Raw genomic sequence first — 23,521 nt, 5'->3', positions numbered from 1 at the left:
AAATTAGAAATTTTGATAGAAGGATCTCAACCATCTCACTGTAGTTCTTGATAATAAATGAAAAAGAATAAGCAAATAAAGCCAAAATGGTGAAATTTAAGAGATCTTTGATGAGATCAGCAAAGGTGATCATGTGACATGCTTAGGTATAAAAGTTGGATTATGTTTCTCTAGTGGGTAAATAGGATAGGGTTAAGGGTGTTTAGGGTGAGCTTTGTTTGGCAAGAAACGGTTCAACTTACTTATAGAGATCTCGTCATTTAAATATCATCATGATATATAATTTTAATAAAGTAACAGAGAATAATTTGGAGAGTGTCACGGGTAATTCAAAAGAGAGAAAAAGGAAAAAGCTTTAGTTGGTGAGGGTTTGAAGTGCTCATTAATTTGCTTGAATTTTCTTTGGGCATTAAATAGTACTAGTAAGATGACATGCTACATTTGTTTGCTCCGGGAGTAAAAAATAAGAACATATAGAAGCACGGTCTAATTTCTTTTTGCTACACACTACACTGATATGATATCAAATTCTGGCAGTACTCAATCCGTTAAAAAGGTAGAACTCAAGGGGTTTCGTTCTCCGTTTTTCCTTCTTTTTTTAAAAAAATAAAAAAAAAACTTAATTGTCAGAATTCCTATATTATCCACAAAATTGCATTGGTTGTCCCCTAAGGAAATGATCTTTAAATATTGTCTTTGTTTTTTAATTTGTTTCAAAAATAGATTTCTTGTTCATCGAGAACACTATAATTCTTCAGTATTTGAAGCTTTAAATTCTTATACGGGGATAGAAACTGAAAGTTAATGATCGATTATTGTTAAAATTATTTGAATATTGATAATTCTTTCTTAAATGTTTAGTTCAAATATTGATTTAGTAATTTACTTTAAAAATCTTAAAACTCCATTGTTGACCCTTAGAAAGTTTTAAAGAAGACAAAATGGATCTTCTTAATTTAGTATTATTTGACTAAATTGGTGACTAGAGATCATTTCAGTTGGTATTTGGAAGTTGTGTTTTAAATTTGAGATAATTTGGAGCGCAGATTTGGGGTGGTTTGATCGAAATTGAACTGCAATTTCGAAGAATATTTTGTTGAACACCACACAAAAATTATATCAATCGGGTATACTTTGATGACAATTTAACAGCTAAGTTAGCTGCAAATAACACAAAGTCATACTAATCTGATAGAATTTCGTGAGAAGATGCAAAATCATGCCAACTTGGTAGATTTTGTGAACAATCTAATAGTAGGTCGAATGCAGTTAACACAAAGTGATGCCAATATAGTAAAGTTTAGTAAATAATTGACAAGTTAAGCATAAAATTGTCACGATCCGGAATTCCCACCCTAGGGACCATGATGGTGCCTAACATCGTACTCGCTAGGCAAGCCAACGTTAGAGTATTATTAACCAGTTTCCTTTATGACTCAGTGAATAAGAATAATCTATTTTAAACCAGTAATCACAATTGCGGAAGTAAGTAAACAACTTCTTTATATATAAGTACTATAATCGATATTGCCACTATTACTATCCAGAATCCGATGTCACAACTCACGAACATACTAGAATTATCTACAAACATTGGTCCGAAGGAAATTACAACTGTTCTGAAAGGAAAGAAAATAAAAATGTAGAGAAATAGAAGGGGACGCCAGGCCCTATGGACGCCAGCAGGACTACATTGGGTCTCCAAACTGTGAACCTGCAGCCAACCTCTCAATCAGCCACTGCCTACTCCGAAATCTGCACAGAAAGTGCAGAGTGCAGTATCAGTACAACCGACCCCATGTACTGGTAAGTGCCGAGCCTAACCTCGACGAGGTAGTGACGAAGCTACGACGGGGCAATTATAATATAACCTGTATATAGTATGAAATAAAGCGGAAAGAAGTACGGAACAAAAATGAAACAGTAGCCTGCAAGGAACGAATACAGAACTCCAGTATTTTATCAGTATCCAGCTATAACCAATCCTTAAGTGAAATGTAAAAACCGCAGAATAAATTGCACAATAGAGGAAAATACATAAACACATAACTAATGCGGCGCGCATCCCGATCCTACCATATAATCAGTAACAATATGAACATTTACCCTTATTACTACGTATCAATCCACCCTTATTCCTCTTGTTGCGGCGTGCAACCCGATCCCGCAATTCACCCTTATTACTCCTCAATATATCACCCTTATTCCTCCTGTTGCAGCGCGCTACCCAATCCCACCATACAATAACATTTCACCCTTATTCCTCCTCAATATATCACCCTTATTCCTCATGTTGCGGCATGCAACTCGATCCTACTATATCAGTACCAATCGCACAACAAGTACAGGAATGTCACAAATTAACTCAAAACTCTCCACAATTAAACCTCTACTAAAACAAGCGGAAAGCGGTACAATTCTGTAACTTCACTCAAATTATACTACTCAGCGAAATCAATCCAAAGTATACTAATAAACACTGATAACCAGCTTAAACCAATAAGATGAAGCAATGAAACCACGTGATGTCAATACTTTTAACAACGAAAACAATATCCGACAAGTAGCAACTAATCATGAAAATATCAAATAAGCATGTAGCAGTTAAGGCAGGGAACAATATATTAAGAATAGGAAGGGAACAATCAAAACAGGTAAATTGGCGGCGCATAGGTACTCGTCACCTCGCCAATATGCCACACACATGGATTTTCATATAGCAATTAAGTCGGGAATCCATAATCCCTCAAGTCAAAGTTAGAAATAACACTTACCTCAATCCAACGGCCAACTCAAAGCTCAATTACCGCTTTTCCTCTAGTTTCCACCTCTGAACCACTCGTATCTAGTCATAATTAACTTAACAACATTAATTATCGCTAAAGAAATCAATTCCAATGCATAATTATAAGTTTCCCAACATTTCTCCAAAAAGTCAAAAATCAACCCCAGGCCCGCTTAGTCAAAACACGAAATTTGGATCAAAACCCGATTGCCCATTCACCCCGAGTCCGGATATACAATTTGTTTTGGAATTCGACCTCAATTTAAGGTCTAAATTCCCAAATTTTGAAATCCCTAATTTCTACCCAAAAATCCCGAATTCCTCCATGAAAATCCTAAATTCTAGGATGAATCTTGTAAAAGAAGTAAAAGATTGAAAGAATCTAGTTAAGAATAACTTACTTATGATTTGGGGAATAAAAAGTCTTTGGAAAATCGCCTCTTGTGTTCTAGGTTTTGAAAAATGGGAGAATGAATGAAAAATTCCGTCTAAGTCAAGACTTATCAGTTGCAGATATCGCATTTGCGAAGCTCGCAAATGCGAGAAAAGCATCGCAATTGCGAACTCCTCGCATTCCTGCAGCCTTCGCAAATGCGAAGTTCCAGTCGCAAATGCGAACCTAGACTTCCGCAAATGCAGACCTATTCTTCGCAAATGCGAACTGCCAGCCCCCCTTGCTTCGCAAATGCGAGGCTTGCATTTGCCAGCCAGACCTCGCAAATGCGAGATCTGCATACCTGAAGCATACCAGCAAATTTTCTTAAGTCCAAATCACTCCGTAGCCTATTCGAAACTTACCCGAACCCTCGGGGCTCCAAACCAAACATGCACACAAGTCTTAAAATATCATACAAACTTGCTCGCGCGATCAAATTGCCAAAATAACATCTAGAACTACAAATTTAGTACCAAATCACATGAAATTCTCAAGAACACTTTGAAATTCCTCTTTTCTCAACTGGATGCCCGAATCACGTCAAATCAACTCCGATTTTTAAATTTCACAGACATGACTTAAATATTATATTAAACATGTACCGGGATCTGGAACCAAAATATGGGTGCGATACCAACGAGATCAAACATTAATCAATTTCTTTAAATCATTTGATTTTCAGTCTTACAATTTTCATCAAAAATTTATTTCTCGTACTAGGGACCTCGGAATTCGATTCCGGGCATACGCCCAAGTCCCATATTTCAATACGGACCCACCGGGACTGTCATAGCACGAGTCCGGGTCCGTTTACTCAAAACGTTGACCGAAGTTAACTAAATTAACTTTTAAAGGCAAAAATTATTATTTTTTCTCAAATTTCCTCATAAAAGCTTTCCGGAAACACGCCCGGACTGTGCACGCAAAAGGAGTAAAATGAGGTTTTGAAGGCATCGAAACACGAAATTGAGTTCTAAAACATAAGATGACCTTTTGGGTCATCACAAAAATCATGCGACCTGGAAAGAGCTCGTGAACAATTAACAATAGAGGTAAAGTAAATATAACATAAAATAATTTTCTGACAAGCAATAAGTGTGTGCAGAGCCGAGGGTCAATTTTCTAATTACTTCCAAAAACGGAGATAATATTTAAAGAGCAACCCCTTATAGGACTATTCCTGTAACTCACCTATATTATCTTGATAGAAAGTTTATTGAACTCATTAAATTATAATCTAATGTTACGGACAAAACTAAAAATTTGAGTTCGAGAAAAAGCACAAAATATAAGAGTTATACTCCCTCCGGTCACTTTTATTTGGCATATATATTAAAAATAGATGTTCACTTTTACTTGGAAATTTACGCATATTAAGAGAAGACAACAAATTTTTTCCTGTTTTACAATAATATTTATTACTCATTTCAAATCATTTTCTCAAATCCAATAAAATATGCATCAATTAAAATGGGTATCATGGTAAATTACACACTTCATTTATTATTTCTTAAGGGCGTGAAAAGTCAAAAGGTGCCAAGTAAAAGTGACCGAAGGGAGTAGTTTATAACTCGCACTTCTTTGTGATTTCACGTAGGTATTCAAAATTTAAATTTGATAAATTTAATTTTAATTTTGCTTTAAGAGTACTGGAGTCATTGTACTTTTACTATTATAAATTCTAAATATAATATTCTTCTCTTCTATGGATATATAACAAATTATCTCAAAATATCCACATCATTGAATGGAGTATATATATAATTATATACACTTCAATCATCCCCACCAGAGGCGGATCAAGGATTTAAATCCTATAGGTTCAATTTTTAAGATTATTTTTAGTATTAAACCCATTATATTTTTAAAGTTATGGGTTCATATCTACTTTTTTATAATTTTAGTAAATTTTTACATATAAATTTTTATTCTGCATTGAAAGTTATGGGTTCAATTGAACCCATAGTCACAACACTGCATCCGCCCGTGTCCCCACCCTAGACCCACAACTTGGGCACAAATAGACAAACACTCAACTTGCATGATAGGATTGGCTCAATTTCAGTTCATACGAATATTATTGTATTCTAAAATATAGAAAAAATATCACCTAAATTATTGGATTTTGAGTACCCTACATCAGTTTACCCTATATGACCTCGATGTTAGTTATATATATATATATATATATATATATATATATATATATATATATATATATATATATATATATATATATATATATTCTTGCTTATCTCTCACTTAATATACTTCGCCACAAACGTCCCCTAAAACACACTGCCCTCAAAAGTATCACAAAAAAACATACTGTTTCCCTTACTATAAATCAGTGCTTTTCCTTCATTAGTGATCCTTTAGTTTTCTTGATTTATCTCCTCAGAATTTTTGTTTGTCTGCATAAATGGTGCCAACAACTTCATCAGAATCTGAAACCAAATCCTCCTTTCATGAGGTTTCTAATGCTAAGCCACAAGTTGCAGTTTCAGTATTAGCAGATAAAAAATTATCTGCGAATGGTGTAACAGTTCAAACTGAAACTCTAACATCTACCGCCACCGATAAATCTTTGCAGAATGGTGATATTCAGGTAATTTTGAATATTTGAGTACCTTTTTTTCCTTCTTTAAATGGTTAAAATTTATTTTTAAATATGTTTTTTTATTTAAATATTCTTTTGTTGAGTTTTATAAGCATGGCGGCTGAAGAGTGTAACAATGATTTGTTAAGTAATCTAGGGGCAGTTAATAGCTATCCTGATTTATTAAGTAAAATCTAGGGAATAATGAAGATAGCGTTTTTTGAGAAAGTCGGAAAACTATGGACTTCTCTCTCGACGTTGCCTAACGTAGTACGACTATATAGGTGAATAAACCTAATGGGAAAAAAAGAATTACTTTACGTATTAGTCTTCTGAGGGAAAAATTCGAACTCAAATATGTTTTTCCTTTCATTAGTTCCTTTTTCTTAATTTTCTTTCCTAGTCCTTCACCCAAAAGAGTTCAGGAATATGTTTCGTTATTCAATTAAACTCGTTTCATCATAATGTGCACTTACCTATTGCATGATCCTAATTCCTTCGTAGACCTTATATATTTTTCGTTTTTTTAATAAGATTTTAGACGGGATAATCTAATAAAACAGTGAACTTTATCCAGCAATATTCTCCTAATTTTCTTTTCTTCTCTCAGCAGAAGTTTTATGTCATGTTGAAAGATGATAAAATGCATTTCTTTGTTGCTTTCTCAAAAACTCAAAGTGTGGCATGCAGTTATAATAAAACAGTGAGATATATATGTGCAATGATTTTCTTACATTCCTGTAAAATGTTTCTTTATTTTTATTTCTTTAAATTGGGGTTGGGTGGGGTGGGGGATTAAGCCTTAAGGTGGGGTTTGTATGTTGGCTAATGAAGAAAAAAGACTGCACGCCTGCAATGAGTGCAATGTATCAGAAATTTTAAGTGAAAAGGAAATACACAAATAAAAGATATACTAGTAACATATTATTACCGCATGGTTGACTTGGCTTGCTTTATTAAGATCATGATGATCAAAAGAGACTTTGCGCGTCTACTTTCAATTTCAGTGCACCCTATTCCTTACTAATTAGCAGAGAGGATATTAATGTCATTTAGAATAATTAGGAAACAAAAGTACTTGCATTCTGTTTTTTACCAAATAAAGATATAAATATAATGCATGAATTTTTATCATTTAATCAATGATTAAGTAACATATATTCTTTCTTTAATTTGTTACTGACATAGTTAAATTATTTAGTGTGATATAAACAAAAATGTGAATAAATATGTTTCAAATAACTATGGTAATTGACAACTTAAAAACAGTACTGGACAATTAGATTATATGGTCTATTAATCGTTGGATGTGATCGTCTTATCAAACTTATATTGGCATTTAACTATCTTTCTAAGAAGTACATATTATACTGAGCTATTTTCAGATATAAACTTTTTGATTGGAAAATTATTCAAAAACTTCTCTGAATTCAAGACCAACCTTCGACAGGTTCAACTGTATCTTTAGTCTGTCTGGTCCGATCAATTTTGCGAAAAACAAGCAGGGAATCTTTCCTTTTATAATTTATATTTTTTTCCAGAATTGGTTTCAAAATTCCCAGAAAAAAAAAAAGATCTAGAGTGAAACTACAAAAGTGCTTATATGAATTTGAGTTTCGATAATAATGGTTTTAACTTACACTATTGAATTTTCAGAAATCACTATTATTTAGTGGCTATTAACTTCCTATAACTACCATATATATAATTACTTCCTATAACTACTATTCAGTTGTTACGGTAGTGTATTCGCGCTGTTGTATTCATGGATACAGCAGCAAAAAGCGCCTAAAAATCAGGGCAGTCCAACTGTACACGCCTGTATTCACATGTATTTGCACCATGTATTCATGAATACAACAGTAAAAAAACGCCTAAAATCAGGGCAGTCCAGCTGTCCCGTCCCATTTCGTCACGTCCCGCCTGTCCCGCGTAATTTTTTTTTTTTTTGAATTCTAGCTGTTGGGCAATGGCTTCAATTGCAAAAATAGCCGTTCTCAAAGGCCAAAACGGTCATAAATGGCCTCCACCCCCCCCCCCCCCCCCTAAAAAAAAAACCATCCTCCCCAAACTTTTAATATAACCTCTAAGTTTATTAAATTACACTTTGGCCTTACTTTCTACTATATATACCCATCCTTCTTCATTCTTTCCCACAAAAAATCAATCATCCTCTCTCAAATCTCTTACATTCTATCTATATTATTCTCTTAATTTTCTCACTATCAAGTGATAACTTTCAAGTATTTGGGCAAATAAGTCAAAAAACTAGTTATTGCAAACTTTAAAAACTTAATCATCGTTTTTTTTTTAAACTGCACTTAAGGCCCGCGAACCCGTTTCGTCCCATTTGTCCCGTCCTTTTTTGTCCCGTCCCGCCTAAATATCGTCCCATCCCGTTAATTTTGTCTAGTTCCGTCCCGTCCCGTTGGACAGCCATAGTGGGCAGCAGGCGCACATGCCATTCACGGCGGCCGAGAATTTCTCTCTCTAAGTAAGACCCTTAAAAGTCATAACCTTTGTTGATGTATGCTGTATGTAAATAATATTACTTGTCACTTGATGTTATCTGATTTTGACGGATCAATAAAAGAAACAAAATATATCAGTAGTAATTATATAGTTGTTGATTACTCTTAGAAACATTTAATAAATACTAACTTACACAAAAAGAGAGAGCAATTAGTTTTGATATGCTATTTTTAGAAGATTGACATGAATCAGCATATTTCAGATGCAATCTTGTAGAAAAGGACCCTTAAACTTTATTAATCCACAATATTAGCATCTAAATTTTTATTAGACTATTAGTTTTTTGTGAATCAATTATTCGATTTTCATCTTTGACCGGAGAAAAATAAAAAGGTTTGAGGCTTAGAATCCTATCAACTGACACTTCACTTGCAAGCCTTTCAACGGCTGAGGAGCCATACCTTTGATCTATCAGCTTCTCTGCTTGAAAAAATCTTTGGTTTTGCATTCACTTTTGAGGGCTATAATGGTGGAACTTCCCAATTCATTCTCTACCTATGGTCCTATCCTATTCTCTTTAAATTTTTAATTATATTATACTAGTTGCTATAAATTTGAAATATTTTATATCTTCTATTTTAACTGACATCTGCTGCATGGACAATTGATAGATGGGCAATTTCTTTTTCCGAGATTGAATTTATTTTTCCTCCGACTCAATATGTAATTTTATTATGATTGATTGTTTTTTAAAATTAACTACTACTTTCTTGTATGTTATCAATTGTGCTGTTTGGTTCCTATAGTTGTAGTGATATTTGTACTGTGATTGTTTTCCTTAACTGGGAACTTGCTGGAAATTTGCAGAAACTTAGGGTTTCAGCTCATAGAGAAGCTGCAATTTCAATGGGACAACTTAATGGTGCAGAATACATAGGGATTAATGAGGTTCGAGCAAATAATGCTAAGAAAGTTTCACTCTTGCCTCTCATTTTCCTCATTTTCTATGAGGTTTCTGGTGGTCCTTTTGGTGTTGAGGACACTGTTCATGCAGCTGGTCCTCTTTTTGCTCTTCTTGGATTCTTGGTTTTCCCTTTAATATGGAGTGTCCCTGAGGCACTCATTACTGCTGAAATGGGCACTATGTTCCCTGAAAATGGTGGTTATGTTGTGTGGGTTTCTTCTGCTTTAGGTCCATATTGGGGCTTTCAGCAAGGTTGGATGAAATGGCTGAGTGGAGTCATTGACAATGCACTTTACCCCGTTATGTTCTTAGATTACCTAAAATCAGCTATCCCTGCATTAGGTGGTGGGCTTCCTAGGATTCTAGCTGTTTTGGCTCTTACTCTGGTTCTCACTTACATGAACTACAGGGGTTTAACCATTGTTGGTTGGTTTGCTGTTTCGCTTGGTATTTTGTCGATCCTTCCTTTTGTCGTTATGGGGCTCATTTCGATTCCCAAATTAAAGCCTGCAAGATGGTTAGTGGCAGATGTACACAATATTGATTGGAACTTATATCTGAATACTCTCTTCTGGAATCTGAATTATTGGGATTCAATAAGTACTCTTGCCGGAGAAGTACATAACCCGAAAAAAACTCTGCCTAAGGCTCTGTTTTATGCTGTTATTTTGGTTGTACTATCGTACTTTTTCCCTTTGCTGATCGGTACGGGAGCCGTTCCCCTCGAGCGTGACTCGTGGACAGATGGATATTTCTCAGACATTGCGAAAATACTTGGTGGAGTTTGGCTTAGATGTTGGGTTCAAGGGGCTGCTGCAGTATCAAATATGGGAATGTTTGTGGCTGAGATGAGCAGCGACTCTTTTCAGTTACTCGGTATGGCAGAGAGGGGAATGCTCCCTGAGTTCTTCGCAAAGAGATCTCGCCATGGAACTCCTTTGATTGGGATCCTATTCTCAGCTTCTGGTGTGATTTTACTTTCGTGGCTGAGCTTTCAGGAGATAGTAGCTGCAGAAAATTTCTTGTATTGCTTTGGAATGATCTTGGAATTTATAGCATTTGTATGGTTAAGGATTAAATACCCCAATGCAGCACGCCCTTTCAAGATACCAGGTGGAACCATTGGAGCCGTGCTGTTGTGCATACCTCCGGCCATTCTCATTGGTGTTGTGTTGGCCTTCTCTTCGATTAAAGTTATGGTTGTAAGCCTGGTCGCTGTTGCGATTGGGTTGGTGTTGCAGCCATGTCTCAAGTTTATTGAGAAGAAGAGATGGTTGAAGTTCTCCATTAGTTCTGATCTTCCTGATATCACGTCACATGGACCGTTGCTTGATTGATTCTCTAACGAGTTGGGGCTTTATAAGGTCTAACTATTCCACTTACATAACAGCTATGGCGACTAAGTTGAGTGCAGAGTTATGGTGTAGTGCATGGAGAAAAGGCAGGCAGCAGAAGTGTTGTCGAGGTGTGGATGATCATTTTCTCTTGAACGATTTTATGGTAGCTTCTATCGTTGTAAGCTGTATTTGCCATGTCCCCATGCCTATGGAGCAACACCAGCAGAGGTGGTTGTTGGATGATCCATTTCTCTGTAGGGTATCTTCTAATCTTGTAGCTAGCTGTATTTGCCCCTGTTGTTGAGATTGTTGAAGTTATGATGGTGATTCAGGGAATTGAGTGATTTTTCCTGAATTGATTATGTTACTTGTGGTGTGCTAGTATTGTAGAGGTGTAAATGAAGGCATAACTGAAGCCCGACTGTGCTAATGTTAGTTTGAACTCAGGTTGTGATGGAATAAAATAAAAATAAAAAGTGATAACAACCACTAGTCTTGAATAGAATTAGAATGGATATAGAGGATTCCCATGGGATATATTCTCACCGGTCACGTTATTTTGTATGCAAGTGCTTTGATGTTAGAGAAGGTCATTTAGACAAAGTGTGCCAGCTTGATATGAACTAACTTCACCTAGAAACTTCTAGTTTGACTCCCAACTGCAGCTCGTTTATAGCTCGAATGTTTTAGACTAAAACATTACTCTGATGACAGTCCCAAGTCCCGGCTGCAGGATAAATGAACTAACATAATCCATCTATCATTGGAAAATCTTTTAAGGAAAACATGTTGCCTTCGTTTCTACATCTAAAACAAATAAAGCTGCTCTGAGGTAGACGCTTAAGAAACTACCAAGTAATGAAGATCTTAAGTACAGATGCTAGAGGAGTACACTAATGATATATATCAAATTGTCAATGACCACCTTTCACAACTAAGCTATTTTTCTCTCCAAAAATTGTGTAAAATCTTGAGCATTGAGAGATAGAATTTATAAGTGCTGGTTCTGAGCTAAAAGAATGAGTTATGCAATGCATATTTAACTCTATCTGTACTTATTTTCCCCACACATATATAGGGTTAGCGAAGCACTAATGAACCATTGTTGAATCCGTTGGTGATCTTGAGAACAATAACTATGTCTCACTCCCAAACAAGTTGAAGGTTTCTCCATTTATATTCAAACTAGTAAGGTACTCGAAGAAGGATATGCTAAGAAGCTAAACAAGAGCTCACCCGGTATTTATTCTGATTGGAAGGTACTCGATCGGTCTTGTTCGAAAAGAATATCCTCATTGAAAGATGCCACACTAGAAGAATGAAATAACTTTTGAGTGTTCCACCAGTATGTTTGTTATGTCGAGGAAGAGGCAAACCCAAAAATAAAGAAGATAAAGAATACCAAATTTTAACGTAAAAACCCCTTCAAATTGAAGGTAAAAATCACGGGATCACAAAGATCCAAAAATCTCCACTATAAAAATAAGAGGGTTACAAAAGTTCTCCAAATTGGCTACACAACAAGTGCCAAACACGCAGCAACAATAGCAACAACAAATCAATTGAAGAAGGAGGAGTCAGATGCTAAGAGCCTCCAAATCCGATCTCCACCATTCAAATCAAAGAGCAAGATGTTAAAAATATCCGGTAAAAGTTTCAGCCTGATCCAACGGTTAACGAATCCGAAAACATAATTTGAAGTTGGTTGGACGGAACAAAATTCTTGCAGCAAAACAAATACTTTTCCTTCTCTCTTCTCTCTTGATGAAAGTTCTCTAAAAAAAACCGCTTATGTGCTAAAGTCTTTCAAAGACTTATACCAATGAGCATAAATAATTCTCCAAGGTTACTCTATTTATAGATAATGAGTGGTGCTTTCTTTTAAAGCCAAAACCAACTCTACATAGGAATAAAAATCGAACCAATTCCGAATAGGAACGAAAACAAAAAGAGAATAGGATGCCATTGGGCCCTTGGCTGGACAACATGGGCATGGGCCCAACAAACTCCCCCTTCAGCCAATGGGCCAAATATGTCTTCAAGTAGAGGAACTATTAACAGGCTTCATGCCTGCCAATTTTCTGCAAAAATGCATGCTTGTCTGCAACCACCACTTTTGTCAGCATATCCAAAGGTTTTCATCAATGTGTATCTTCTCAACCTCAAATAATTTCTCTTCCACGACCATTCTTATCCAATGATACTTTTTATTTGTATGTTTGGTATTAGAATGAAAAGTGGAGTGCTTGGTAAGACAGATAGCACTCTGATTATCACAAAATAAGATGTACCTTGGCTGCTCAAAGCCAAGATCATTAATAAACTCCTTCATCCATAATAGTTCTTTGGCACCTTCTGTGACAGCATCTGTGGTGGATAGAGCTATGCACTTCCGTAGTCTAGATTGCCAAGAAACAGCTCCCCTACAAAGTGATCAAATAATCGGAGATCTTGAATTATCAAGTTTGCCTCCTAAATCAGAGTCTGTGTAATAAAAAGCTCAGGCTTGCCACTGCCAAAGCACAACTCAAATCAGCAGTACCTTTCAAATACCTTAATATTCATTTTACTACATCCCAATGTTCCTTTCCAGGATTAGAAAGGAATCTACTAACAGTACCTACGACATTTGTAATATCTGGTCTAGTGCAAACCATAGCATACATCAAACTACCAACAGCAGAAGGGTAAGGAATATGAAACATCTTCCTTTTCTCTTTATCGGTAGATGGGCTCTGGCTAGTACTCAATTTGAAGTGTTTAGCAAGAGGAATACTAACCACTTTTGCATCTGTCATATTGAACCTCTTGAGTACTTTCTCAATGTATTGCTTTTAGGACAAAAATAACTCTTTTCTATCTCTGTGTTGGTGTATTTGAATGCCCAAAAGTTTTCTTTGCTGGCCCCAACTCCTTCATCGCAAACAATTTGCTCAACTGCTTCTTAAGGACTGCAATTCTGAATTTATTGTTGCCAACAATAAGCATATCATCTACATAAAGCAATAAGATAGGTAAATCATCATCAGAGAACTTCTGGAAGAATACACAGTGGTCTGAAGAAGTTTTTTGTACCCTTATTTTTTATGACAAATTCAAACTTCAAATACCATTGCCTTAGAGCTTGTTGCAATCCATACAGGTTCCTTTTCAATTTGCAGACATAGTTTTCGTTTTCCTTAGTAAACCCTCAGGTTGCTCCATATAAACCTCCCCATCTAAATCACCATGAAGAAAAGCAGTCTTTACATCCCATCTGCTTAACCTCTAAATCTAGATTCGCGGCTAAGCCTAGAATCATATGAATAGAAGACATCTCCCACAACACCTTTGCGGGACAAGTGTTAGTCTGTCACTTGTATTTGCCTTTTCGTGAGGTTGTTCTCTCGATATTTTGTGCTCTCTTTTATATAGTGGATTACTCATCTCTGCTTGTGGACATAGATCAATTGACCGAACCACGTTAAATGTTTGTATCTCTTTTGGTATATTTTTCCTTTATTGTCTACTTTATTGTCGTTCAAGGTTTGTTTTACTAGCTTCCGTATAGCACCTTTTTTTTCGATCCTAACAAGTGGTATCAGAGCGTGGTTCAAGACAGGTTCATCTTGGCAAATTTAGTTCTAGCCGCAACCTATTTGACAGTAATCATGGTTTTTGTTTGAAAATTTGACCAGAGTACTATTCATGTTGAGACAAACTTCGCGATGGAGATTTGGAGATGCGACCTGTTGAAGGTTATGTGACGAAGGTGGATCAGTTTATTTTGTAAGAAAATTTAGGCCAAGGGGAAGAAAATTATTAGGTATTTGTCTTGATTTCTTTACCATATTTGGTTTTCCCATCTCTCGAAGGACGGGGCAACATATTTACCATAATTGAATTTTCCTTCTTGTAGAAGGAAATTATAAATTTCCAATATTTGGCTAGTCCCTTTTCTTGGAGGAAAATGTTTGGACTTCTAAAAATTGAGGATTTCCTTCTCATTCAGTAGCATCCACAATGTAGCCATATGGGGTTTGAGAGTGTTGTTTAATTGGAGAACTTTAATTTACGGGACAAGTGTTAGTCTGCCACTTGTGTTTGCCTCTTCGTGAGGTTGTTCTCTCGATATTTTATACTCTCTTTTATATAGTGGATTGCTCATCTCTGCTTGTGGAAGTAGGTCAATTGACCGAACCACGTTAATTGTTTGTGTCTCTTTTGGTATATTTTTCTTTTGTTGTCTGCTTTATCGTCGTTCAAGGTTTGTTTTACTAGCTTCCGCATGACACATGATATTTTCGATCCTAACAAATGTCAACCATGAGATAGTGATCAATCCCAAGTGTCCATTGATCCTGTACAAGCTGCTCATAGTATGGTTGTTTAGTCAAATTTGCAGGAGAACTTTTCCACCAATAGTCACTGGGGTTAGAAGAATTGCCAGCTAACCTGTTACCCGTTTCAAAGGTCACACAGTTAAGCTGGAATACATTCAGATGAATCATAATATCCAAATAGAAACAACAGCTTTTCTTCAACCGCATCCATTGGTCGTCAAACTTCCAGTTTTGCGACTTGCGACTTTACTGATATAAATCCCAAGTCCAGTGACTAGATATAACTGAAATTATTAAGACTGACACGGCTTGGAATTTTTTCTGATTTAGCATGCCAATGTAGTTATTCGAGTTTAGCTCATATACATCTGCGGCAGCGTGAACAATTTCTTTTACACTTCCTACAAGTAACGCTATATAAAAAGCAAGATCTATAATCTTGAAAATAAAGCAGGTTATTTGCTACAACAGGTCCCGATAAGGTAAAAGTTCTTTTACACTATCGGTGTATATGTAAGTAAAGCTTTAGTTATATTTTAAGTGACAAGAATTAGTTTTAAGAATTTGGTGCAATAACCTGAAAGTTTGACGCCTATACGTGAAGTTAACCCACAATCCATACCCAAATAATTTAAAACTTATACAAGTAGAAAATTCATTTCTATGTGAATACAAAATCAATAGTACTAGTGGGTCTAGTTTAAAAGGGCTTGTAAATAACAATTCTGGCAATAACTTCTAGCAATTCCCTTAGTTTCTAACCGCAAATTTTCGAAGAAAAATTGAATCCCTCTAGTTCTTCGAATAATTTAGTAGAATCAAGGGTTGGGTACTGTGAAAAGAAATTATCTCTTGGTAGCATCCATTAAAATGCATGAAATGAAATGGACGAAGTTATCTCTGGATTTGATATCGAGTAGAGTCACACAATTAAACTGTAGGTACTATCCATGAATTAAATTCCATTAAGACTGATTTTATGTTGGAAACACAAACCAAAAAAGAAAATAAAAAAGCAAAGGCCACGTAGTTAAAATGGTGTGTAAAGTTATTCCCTTTTTCAATTTGTCTGTCCCGGGGATTTGGGAACAAGCTCAGGTGGCATTTTATGTATTTTGCCATCTAGATAATACCTCCATATGATAAAAGGTAAGGCGAGGGAGGGTCACTTTGCCTAATTCCCCTAGTGAGATAAAAGAATGAACCGTTTATTAATATAGAAGTACTAGTGGTAGTGACACATGACATAATTAACTTGATTAATTCAGGGGGGGAAAAAGTTAAGATAATGAAGAGCATATTTTACAAGGACCACCCGAACTTGTCAAAAACCTTTTCTAAATCGATTTTTATCGTGATCTTAGACTTTAGTTCTTTTGAAATAGTTTAGGACTTCATGAAGTATAGCCTTACCGATGTCCTTCTACCTTTTGTTAAAACTAGTTTGAGTAGGATGGATTAATTTCGGCAATAAGGATCTGATCCTATTAATTAGTATAGGCAGTGGAACACAAACTATTGTCTAATAGTTTCAGCATTTTGGAATTAAGCAAATATAGGTTTTATGCATAAATTCCGGCACAGTCTTGGTATCTTCAAGACAGAAATTAATAAGTTGGAAGGAAAATATTTGAAAGAGAAAAGGATAAAGGCCATCCGAACTATTTGAGAGCATTCAAAATGATTATTGCTTCTCCATAGTTTCTTGATATTACTAGGTAGAGCGAAGACTCCCAGTAAGTAGTGTATATATATATATATATATTTAAAGATAGCTAGTGCATCTCGGATCTTAGTTTGGTCATCTTTAGAGTTGGCTTCTCTCCCCATCATTTAACCATCGCACTCTAGATTTGAGTTTCCAAAACACCCAGAAATTGATAGTATGATAATATGGGGAATTTTGAATCCTGCCAAGTCTAGCTAGTAAGGTGTTTCTTTAATGGAATATATTACAAAAAAAATGTGTCTATATTCCATTTCTTGACATTTTCAATGAGTTTCTCAATAGCACTGCCTATATTATCCTGCTTCTACAATAAGACTGTCAGTTGGTTTTGCTTTGTCCAACAGCTTACATTGATCTTTCTATGTTTGTACGTAATGGATGAGACACTTATTAGCTATCCTATTCTTTAGCTGATCTAGTTGTGCTTTATGTCGCATGCTGTGCATGTACGTATTTTTATGTGCAAATAGGACGTTGTTTTGTTGGACTGTAGCTTGAGCTAAAGATCGAGTGAATTCTGGTGGAGAATAGCAGGATATCTGCCCGCACGCTGATAGAAGAATGTTGTTGCTGAATCTATAGGAGTAAGGTCTGCTTACACACTACCATCTCCAGACTCTACTTGTGAGAATATACTGGGTATGTTGATGTTGTATTTTGTCAGTCTCTGTTGTCCAACAGTTAAAGCAAATGAGACATTTCTATTAACAATATTACGGTCATTTAGCAGCTCCAGCGCTCCATCAAACTGATGAATCCGCTCAATCCTCCTCCTCCTCCTCCTCCTGATCCTATACCTAATAGGCCCTTAAGAAGTGATTCCAGAAGACCTTCATATCCAACAACACCAACTCTACATATGGTGCAGCAAAGGGAAATCCTGCTCTATAAAAGGGCGAGGATTGGATTTGACCATAAAGAGGAACATTTAACCCCAACTATTTCGCCCGAAAGATGAATGGAGGGATACCTCTCGCTTTACCTGAAAGATGAATGGATACCTCTCGCTTTACCCGAAAGATGAATTGAGGGATACCTCTAGCTTTACCTGAAGAAGCAGACCACGAAATATTATTCCAGATGCTTCTAGTTATGGGTCTATGTCAAGGAAGAAGATTAGAGGATGGCCTTGAATTTTGCATGGAAATGTTGGAAGCTGGACGTTCCTCCAACTTCAAAACATGATTAAAACAGTGAGGCAGATGGGACTTGTCCTTAACCAGAAAGACCCATTCTTCCCACTGGTTTGGGAGGCAATCCTGGGAAATAAAGCAATCCCTCTTCTAGTTTTCTTCCCTTCAATTTGTAGAGTTTAAGGAACATGGGGAGTATCTATTTTATTCTTCTGAGACAGACATCTAGATCAGTAGAAGTTAGTAGAAAGCTAAACTCGACCTTGAAACACATTAAACACCTGAAAACATGAAACAACTCTTCGATAATCTAAATGGACTGAACCATCAGTACACGTTCAGTTCAAGTATAAATATGACCAATAAATACCAATTTATCAGTCGCAAAATGAAATCATCAATGGTAATACAGCAGTTTCCATGAAACCTTTTCAGAGGTTGAGGTTTAATCTCGACAAAAAGTCTCCCACCAATTGCACAAAACAAAGCCCTATTTGCAATCTGATGTTGTCAATATCACATCAGATACTGTGTAATTGATAAGCGGAAGCAGCCTACTTTTACTCCATGTATTAAGACAGCTGAAGACCTCCAAAACCAGTAGGGACTGTTTATCAATCAGTAAAAAGGATTTCATTCCCTACAAACATCTAAAGGCTAACTTATCACACTCCAAATAACAGGAAAAATTGATCATCCAATTAACAATCAGATGCGACGCTTCTTTGGGAGGCGGCATCCATTATGGGGACGTCGTGTTGTGTCCTCAATGAATACCACAGGATTCTTATCTCCACGAGAATGAGTATAGCCCTCTCTGAAGCTTAGAATTGCTTGCTTCTTTTTCTTAAAGAAAGTAAAGCCATTTACTTTCATGACCACTGACCTCAAGCCCCGGTCTCTGGCTTCACGCCCAACATGTTCTGCAGTTGATTCGGCAGCGTATCTTGCAATTTTTGTTCCTTTTCCTGTTATCTTACCTGCACTAGACCCAAACTTTTTGTTCCCTTTTGAATCCGTCACAGTAACAAAGGCATTGTTGCGAAGAACTTTTATATGAACAATATCAGCATCCTGCTCAACGTGATACCTAGAAAGTGGAGCACCACCCAGAACACCCCTCGTATTGTCCTCCGTAAGTCCTCTAACAAAGTCCATTGGTCGAGAATTGTTTCCCATCTCAGCTTCCTTTGGGCTTTCAGAATGTATGAAACACCTCCTACCAACATTATATGGTGAATGAACATTCAATCCCAAGATTGAGTGTTGATTACTGCATATTTTGCTTTCAGTCTTCCCTTGAATACCTGCAAAATGATTTATTGAGCCAACGGTTCAAAAATTACTGCATATCTCAAGACCAGAATAACAGACAAGGGCAAATGTGTGCAAGCTATACAAAATACTGTTCTGCAGATGCGTATTACAAAGCTGGAAAAAACAAGTGCAAGAGATTCCAGGATCTACTAAATACAAGTGAGACAGACATTATAATCGATTCAAACACATGCACATAATTACAAACCACAATGTTCTACCACTGCTGGATGCAGTTCCCTTTCTATTACTCAAGATGTTAGGTCTAATTTTAAATCCAGAAGTTCTGCTCCATCACCTTAGAAGTTCCCTTGTAAGCTTTATGGAAGCATTTTTCTTTCTTCCACACGAGGAATACTAACAGAAAAATCCAAACCAATAGAGCAACATGTAAGAGAGTCAATTTCAACATGGAAAGATTTGACAAAATACTATGTGGGCAACCAACAACAAAACTTATGATTTTCGAATGCTTGAAAACAAAAGAGAGTAATGGATAATCCTTAACGTTTTTACCTACTAAAGCAACAAAACAAGTAAAATGAAATCAAGGCAGGTACAGACTGGGGTGGGTCTCTATTACATGATCCTGACAGTATATGGGAGGACTATTCTACTTGGTCTTGTGATATCCTTGTAAGACTTGTCTTTCTCTTTGTAATCCATATATATATATATATATATATATATATATATATAGAAAGAGAAGAAACACAAATAGTCTTCTATCATTCCCCCGTATATATATGTTATATTTCATACCCCTAAACTCTCAAGTGCTCAGGTGAACTCTTCCATTTACTTGGATCAAAAATCGACAAGCATCTATCATCTTCCACTTTGATAGTCCAATATTCTAAATTAAGTTTGTGAGTTCTACCCCCTTTATACTATCTTTCAATGACTGTAGCTTTGAGGAGTCTTAGTTATTAAAGAGAAATATGAACAGTTTATCTACAATACAATCATGCAATCTCTAATCCTCTGCTTATGATTTTAACAAAAGTCAGCGCAGATTCAATAACCAAAAAAGGAAACTTATAAGTCTTAATCTTTGCATAAAATCAAGGCGGAAACCATTTAAGTTACTGGTATAAATAATTTTGAGGAGGAAAGTTTTAAGCTTAAATAAACTCCAAAATTCAATAATAAAGATATGCAATTTCGTTTAATAGTACCCACCATAATTTGGAAGTGCAGAAAAGGTCCTGAAAGCTTGAGAAGAATGTAATTTGAAAGCATTGGCAGCCCATAAGACACTGCGTATAACTTTCATCTTGCCTGTAATAATATGAAACTTCTTCCTACCAAAATAACAAAACCAGTTTAGTAATAAGGGATTGTTGTCTAATATCTGAAGGAGGGATAGAGAAAGAGGAATATACACTACACTGTTAAGGTGACCGAAGAGATGCAAAAATGGAGAAGATCTGCCAGGAAATGTAGGGCTCAAGTGAAGTCGAGTAGGAACCCGGTTAGCCCAATATAACAATTTAGGTTTAGGCCCAGACTAAGTGGGCCTTAAAACACATTTATACAGTCCTTCTTTTTCATCTGACATTAAATATAAATGTCAAATTTTTTAATTTCTCTAGCTACCTATTTTATTATTGAAACCTAGGCCTCTCCAGTATTACTGTATATTAGAAGAGAAACTTTCGACAGTGTGTAGAGATGGCAATTGGACGGGGCAGGGCAATTTTTGATCCACTAAGATTTTGATCTGCTCTGTCCTGCCCCGTTTAGCCTTGCTCCAAAATTTTGCCCTGCCCTATTAAGCCTTGCCCCGCCCTGCCCCGTTTAGATTCATTTTTATTTTTTTTTTATTTCCCAGTAAATACTTTGTCTTATCCATATATTTATATAAATACCCTATTTTACATCCACTTTGCCAAAGAAAAACAAAGAATATCATCTTCGAAGACTAACGTGCAATTTGGTTTTAAACCATCATCTTCGAAGATTAACTATGAGAAGATACATAATTCTTAACAGGTATTGGAGTATTGAAATTACATGTGTATTCATGTACGGATATTTGTCTTTATAAATGTTGACAATTAAGAAGGGACGACATTCTTTTTAAAATATTATCACGAATTATAAATTGCGAACAATTAAAGTTGGCATTAGTAAGTGTCACGTTGAAAATCATACAACACATGGCTTCTCTCACTCTCAAGATAACGCATAGTATTATGTATACTTTGGATTGTCTATTTCTTTAATTGTAGCTTCCACGTCACATTCATCAATACGTAAAAAATTCTACTATTCTTTAAAGGTATTATTCCAAATTTGTGTCTGTTACATTCTCTAGCTACTTCAATATTAATTTATGAAAGAAAAAAAGACATTGACAATAAAGTAACCAAGGGGCTGACCTACAACCTGCCCTGCCCCATTAAAATTTTTCAAAAATATAGTTTTGCCCTGCCCTGCCCCATTTACATATTTCCCAGCCCTGCCCCGTTTACTGTTTGCCATGCCTCGCCCCGCCCTACCCCAATTGCCAACCCTAATAGTGTTAAGATATTTTCAATAAAGCTTGAGGGCATTTAGGCCATTTCACATCAGCTCTATATGTCCCCCCCCCCCCCCAACCCCCTACACAAATACTACATGTAACTTCTAAGTTACTCCAGATGTATGTTTTTCTCCAATTTGTTTGCATAACATACACAATGAACTTACAAAGCTTCTCAAATTTTCTTTGTCTTCCTCAACCTTTTCAATTTGCAGGTGCATTCTTACTCTTTAACGTCAATTTTGTTGTTTTCTATCTATTTCTCTTACTTTTTTGTATCAATGGTAAGATAGTAAAAATGGAGCTTTACCTCAAATTCATAAAAATAAATTAACTGAATTAAAGACAGATTTTGTCTATATTCAAGAAGATCCGGAAATTTTCGAGTTAGAGTTTTGATAGATAAAATTGGACGAGTGAAACTGTGAAGGACGAAAAAAGCACGTTTCTTCATATGTTTATGATATGTTGTCAGGGGTATTTTTGAGAAAGAAAATATGCAAACAATGCTAACCCATTACAGTTTTAATTAGCATTATTTTATTTTTTATTTTAAAATAATTTTAAAACTCCAACACGAAACTACTCCCCAATTTGAATTGGTAGTTTTTTATTTTTTTTATTTTCGCTAATTATTTTAAAATAATTATAAAACTCCAATTTTCTTGGAGGTTCGTCCAAAAAATCTACACTTATCATCTTATGGTTATGCACTTGGCTTCATATGGTGACTTTACCTCTCCTTTTATTATATATAGATTTTTAATTTTTTTATTATGCCAACTCATAAGTATAGTTATTTATAATTTTATTCGAACTTTTCTAATACTTTACCAGGCTAAATGATTCTAAAAAATAAGAATAATATAAAAGTAAATAACTAAATGGTATCAGAGCCAATAAGTAAGCAGACCAGTTTAGGATAACTTAACATTTAAATATGCTAGCTTAGGATAGACCACAAGAAACCTCCCCACATTTCAAATTCTTGGAATGACCGAGCCATCATCTTCAGAAAATAATCATATAACTTTCTTACATCCAAGAGAAATAGAGGCGGACCAGGTGGGTATTTTTATTGTTGAATTTACATATTTAATAAAAATTAAGAATAATAGAAGAATATATGTATTAAACCTTAAATATATGATCATTCCAAACACAAAGAGGATGATCTGTAAAAAAAAAATAATAAAATAACTTTACACGAACTATGGGGATTAATTTGCAAAATAAATAACTCTATGTGACGACCCGGCCCGTTGTCACGTGAGTTACTGCCCCGTTTCCCCCATATTATGTTTCTCTATGCTTCATTATCGGTATTTGAGGTGATCGAGTTGAATTGGATTGGTTTTAGATGGAAATGAGACACTTAGTCTCTTTAAGGAAAGCTTATTTTGGAAAAGTCAACCGGAAGTTGACTATTGAGTTAGAGGGCTCGTATGTGATTTTTGGTGATTCGGTTAGCTTCGGGAGATGATTTGTGATTTAAGAGCGTGATCGGAAGTAATTTTGGAGGTCCGGTGTGGAATTAGGCTCGAATTGGCGAAGTTAGTATTTTGGCGAATTTCGGTTGGTGGGTGAGATTTTGATCCGGGGGTCGGAATGGAATTTCGAGAGTTGCAGTAGTTACGTTTGGTGATTTTGGATGTGTGTGCAAAATTTCAGGTCATTCGGAGATGTTTTGGTTGGGTTTTTGATCGAATGCGTATTTCGGAAGTTTTTAAGAAACTTAGGCTTGAATCCGATGCGATTTAATGGTTTTAGCGTTGTTTGATGTGTTCTGAGGATAGGAACAAGTTTGAATGGGGGTTTTAGGATGTGTTGGTATTTTTGGTTGAGGTCCCGGGGGCCTCGGGGTGATTTCGGGTGGTTAAACGGAAGAAATTGGAGTTGG

The 23,521-nt window shown here is 35.8% G+C and overlaps 2 protein-coding genes across 4 annotated transcripts; one reads left to right on the top strand and one right to left on the bottom strand.

The window, feature by feature from the left end:
* The first annotated feature begins 5,491 nt into the window (after window positions 1–5,491).
* On the top strand, window positions 5,492–10,948 carry LOC109220525 (probable polyamine transporter At1g31830). 3 transcript variants are annotated; one of them, XM_019384985.1, is made up of 2 exons: window positions 5,492–5,829; window positions 9,160–10,948. In XM_019384985.1, exons 1-2 carry the CDS (start codon window positions 5,644–5,646, stop codon window positions 10,591–10,593), a joined length of 1,620 nt encoding a protein of 539 aa, XP_019240530.1. In that variant the 5' UTR covers window positions 5,492–5,643; the 3' UTR covers window positions 10,594–10,948. The 3 variants fall into 3 exon arrangements, with proteins under 3 accessions (XP_019240530.1, XP_019240532.1, XP_019240531.1); XM_019384987.1 differs by lacking the exon at window positions 5,492–5,829 and adding an exon at window positions 7,993–8,314; XM_019384986.1 differs by lacking the exon at window positions 5,492–5,829 and adding an exon at window positions 8,480–8,852.
* Window positions 10,949–18,050: 7,102 nt separating this feature from the next.
* LOC109220526 (probable ribosomal protein S11, mitochondrial) lies at window positions 18,051–20,569 on the bottom strand. The gene is made up of 3 exons (XM_019384988.1): window positions 20,480–20,569; window positions 20,277–20,398; window positions 18,051–19,084 (listed from the first exon to the last, which is right to left on the bottom strand). The coding sequence occupies exons 2-3, from the start codon at window positions 20,368–20,370 to the stop codon at window positions 18,486–18,488; spliced, it is 693 nt and encodes a 230-aa protein (XP_019240533.1). The 5' UTR covers window positions 20,371–20,398; window positions 20,480–20,569; the 3' UTR covers window positions 18,051–18,485.
* Window positions 20,570–23,521: the final 2,952 nt, after the last annotated feature.

The sequence above is a fragment of the Nicotiana attenuata genome, unplaced genomic scaffold (assembly GCF_001879085.1).
Source record: "Nicotiana attenuata strain UT unplaced genomic scaffold, NIATTr2, whole genome shotgun sequence".
NCBI classification, from domain to species: Eukaryota; Viridiplantae; Streptophyta; class Magnoliopsida; order Solanales; family Solanaceae; genus Nicotiana; species Nicotiana attenuata.
This window is presented reverse-complemented; position numbering and strand designations above follow the sequence as displayed.

What these genes read in the sequence shown, in the direction of transcription:
- LOC109220526 (XM_019384988.1), bottom strand. Translation starts at nt 20,370, where the DNA reads ATGAAAGTTATACGCAGTGTCTTATGGGCTGCCAATGCTTTCAAATTA. An exon ending in TTCTGCACTTCCAAATTATG is followed by an intron (nt 19,085 to 20,276) that starts GTGGGTACTATT and finishes ATCATTTTGCAG; the next exon opens with GTATTCAAGGGAAGACTGAA.
- LOC109220525 (XM_019384985.1), top strand. Translation starts at nt 5,644, where the DNA reads ATGGTGCCAACAACTTCATCAGAATCTGAAACCAAATCCTCCTTTCAT. An exon ending in TGCAGAATGGTGATATTCAG is followed by an intron (nt 5,830 to 9,159) that starts GTAATTTTGAAT and finishes GGAAATTTGCAG; the next exon opens with AAACTTAGGGTTTCAGCTCA.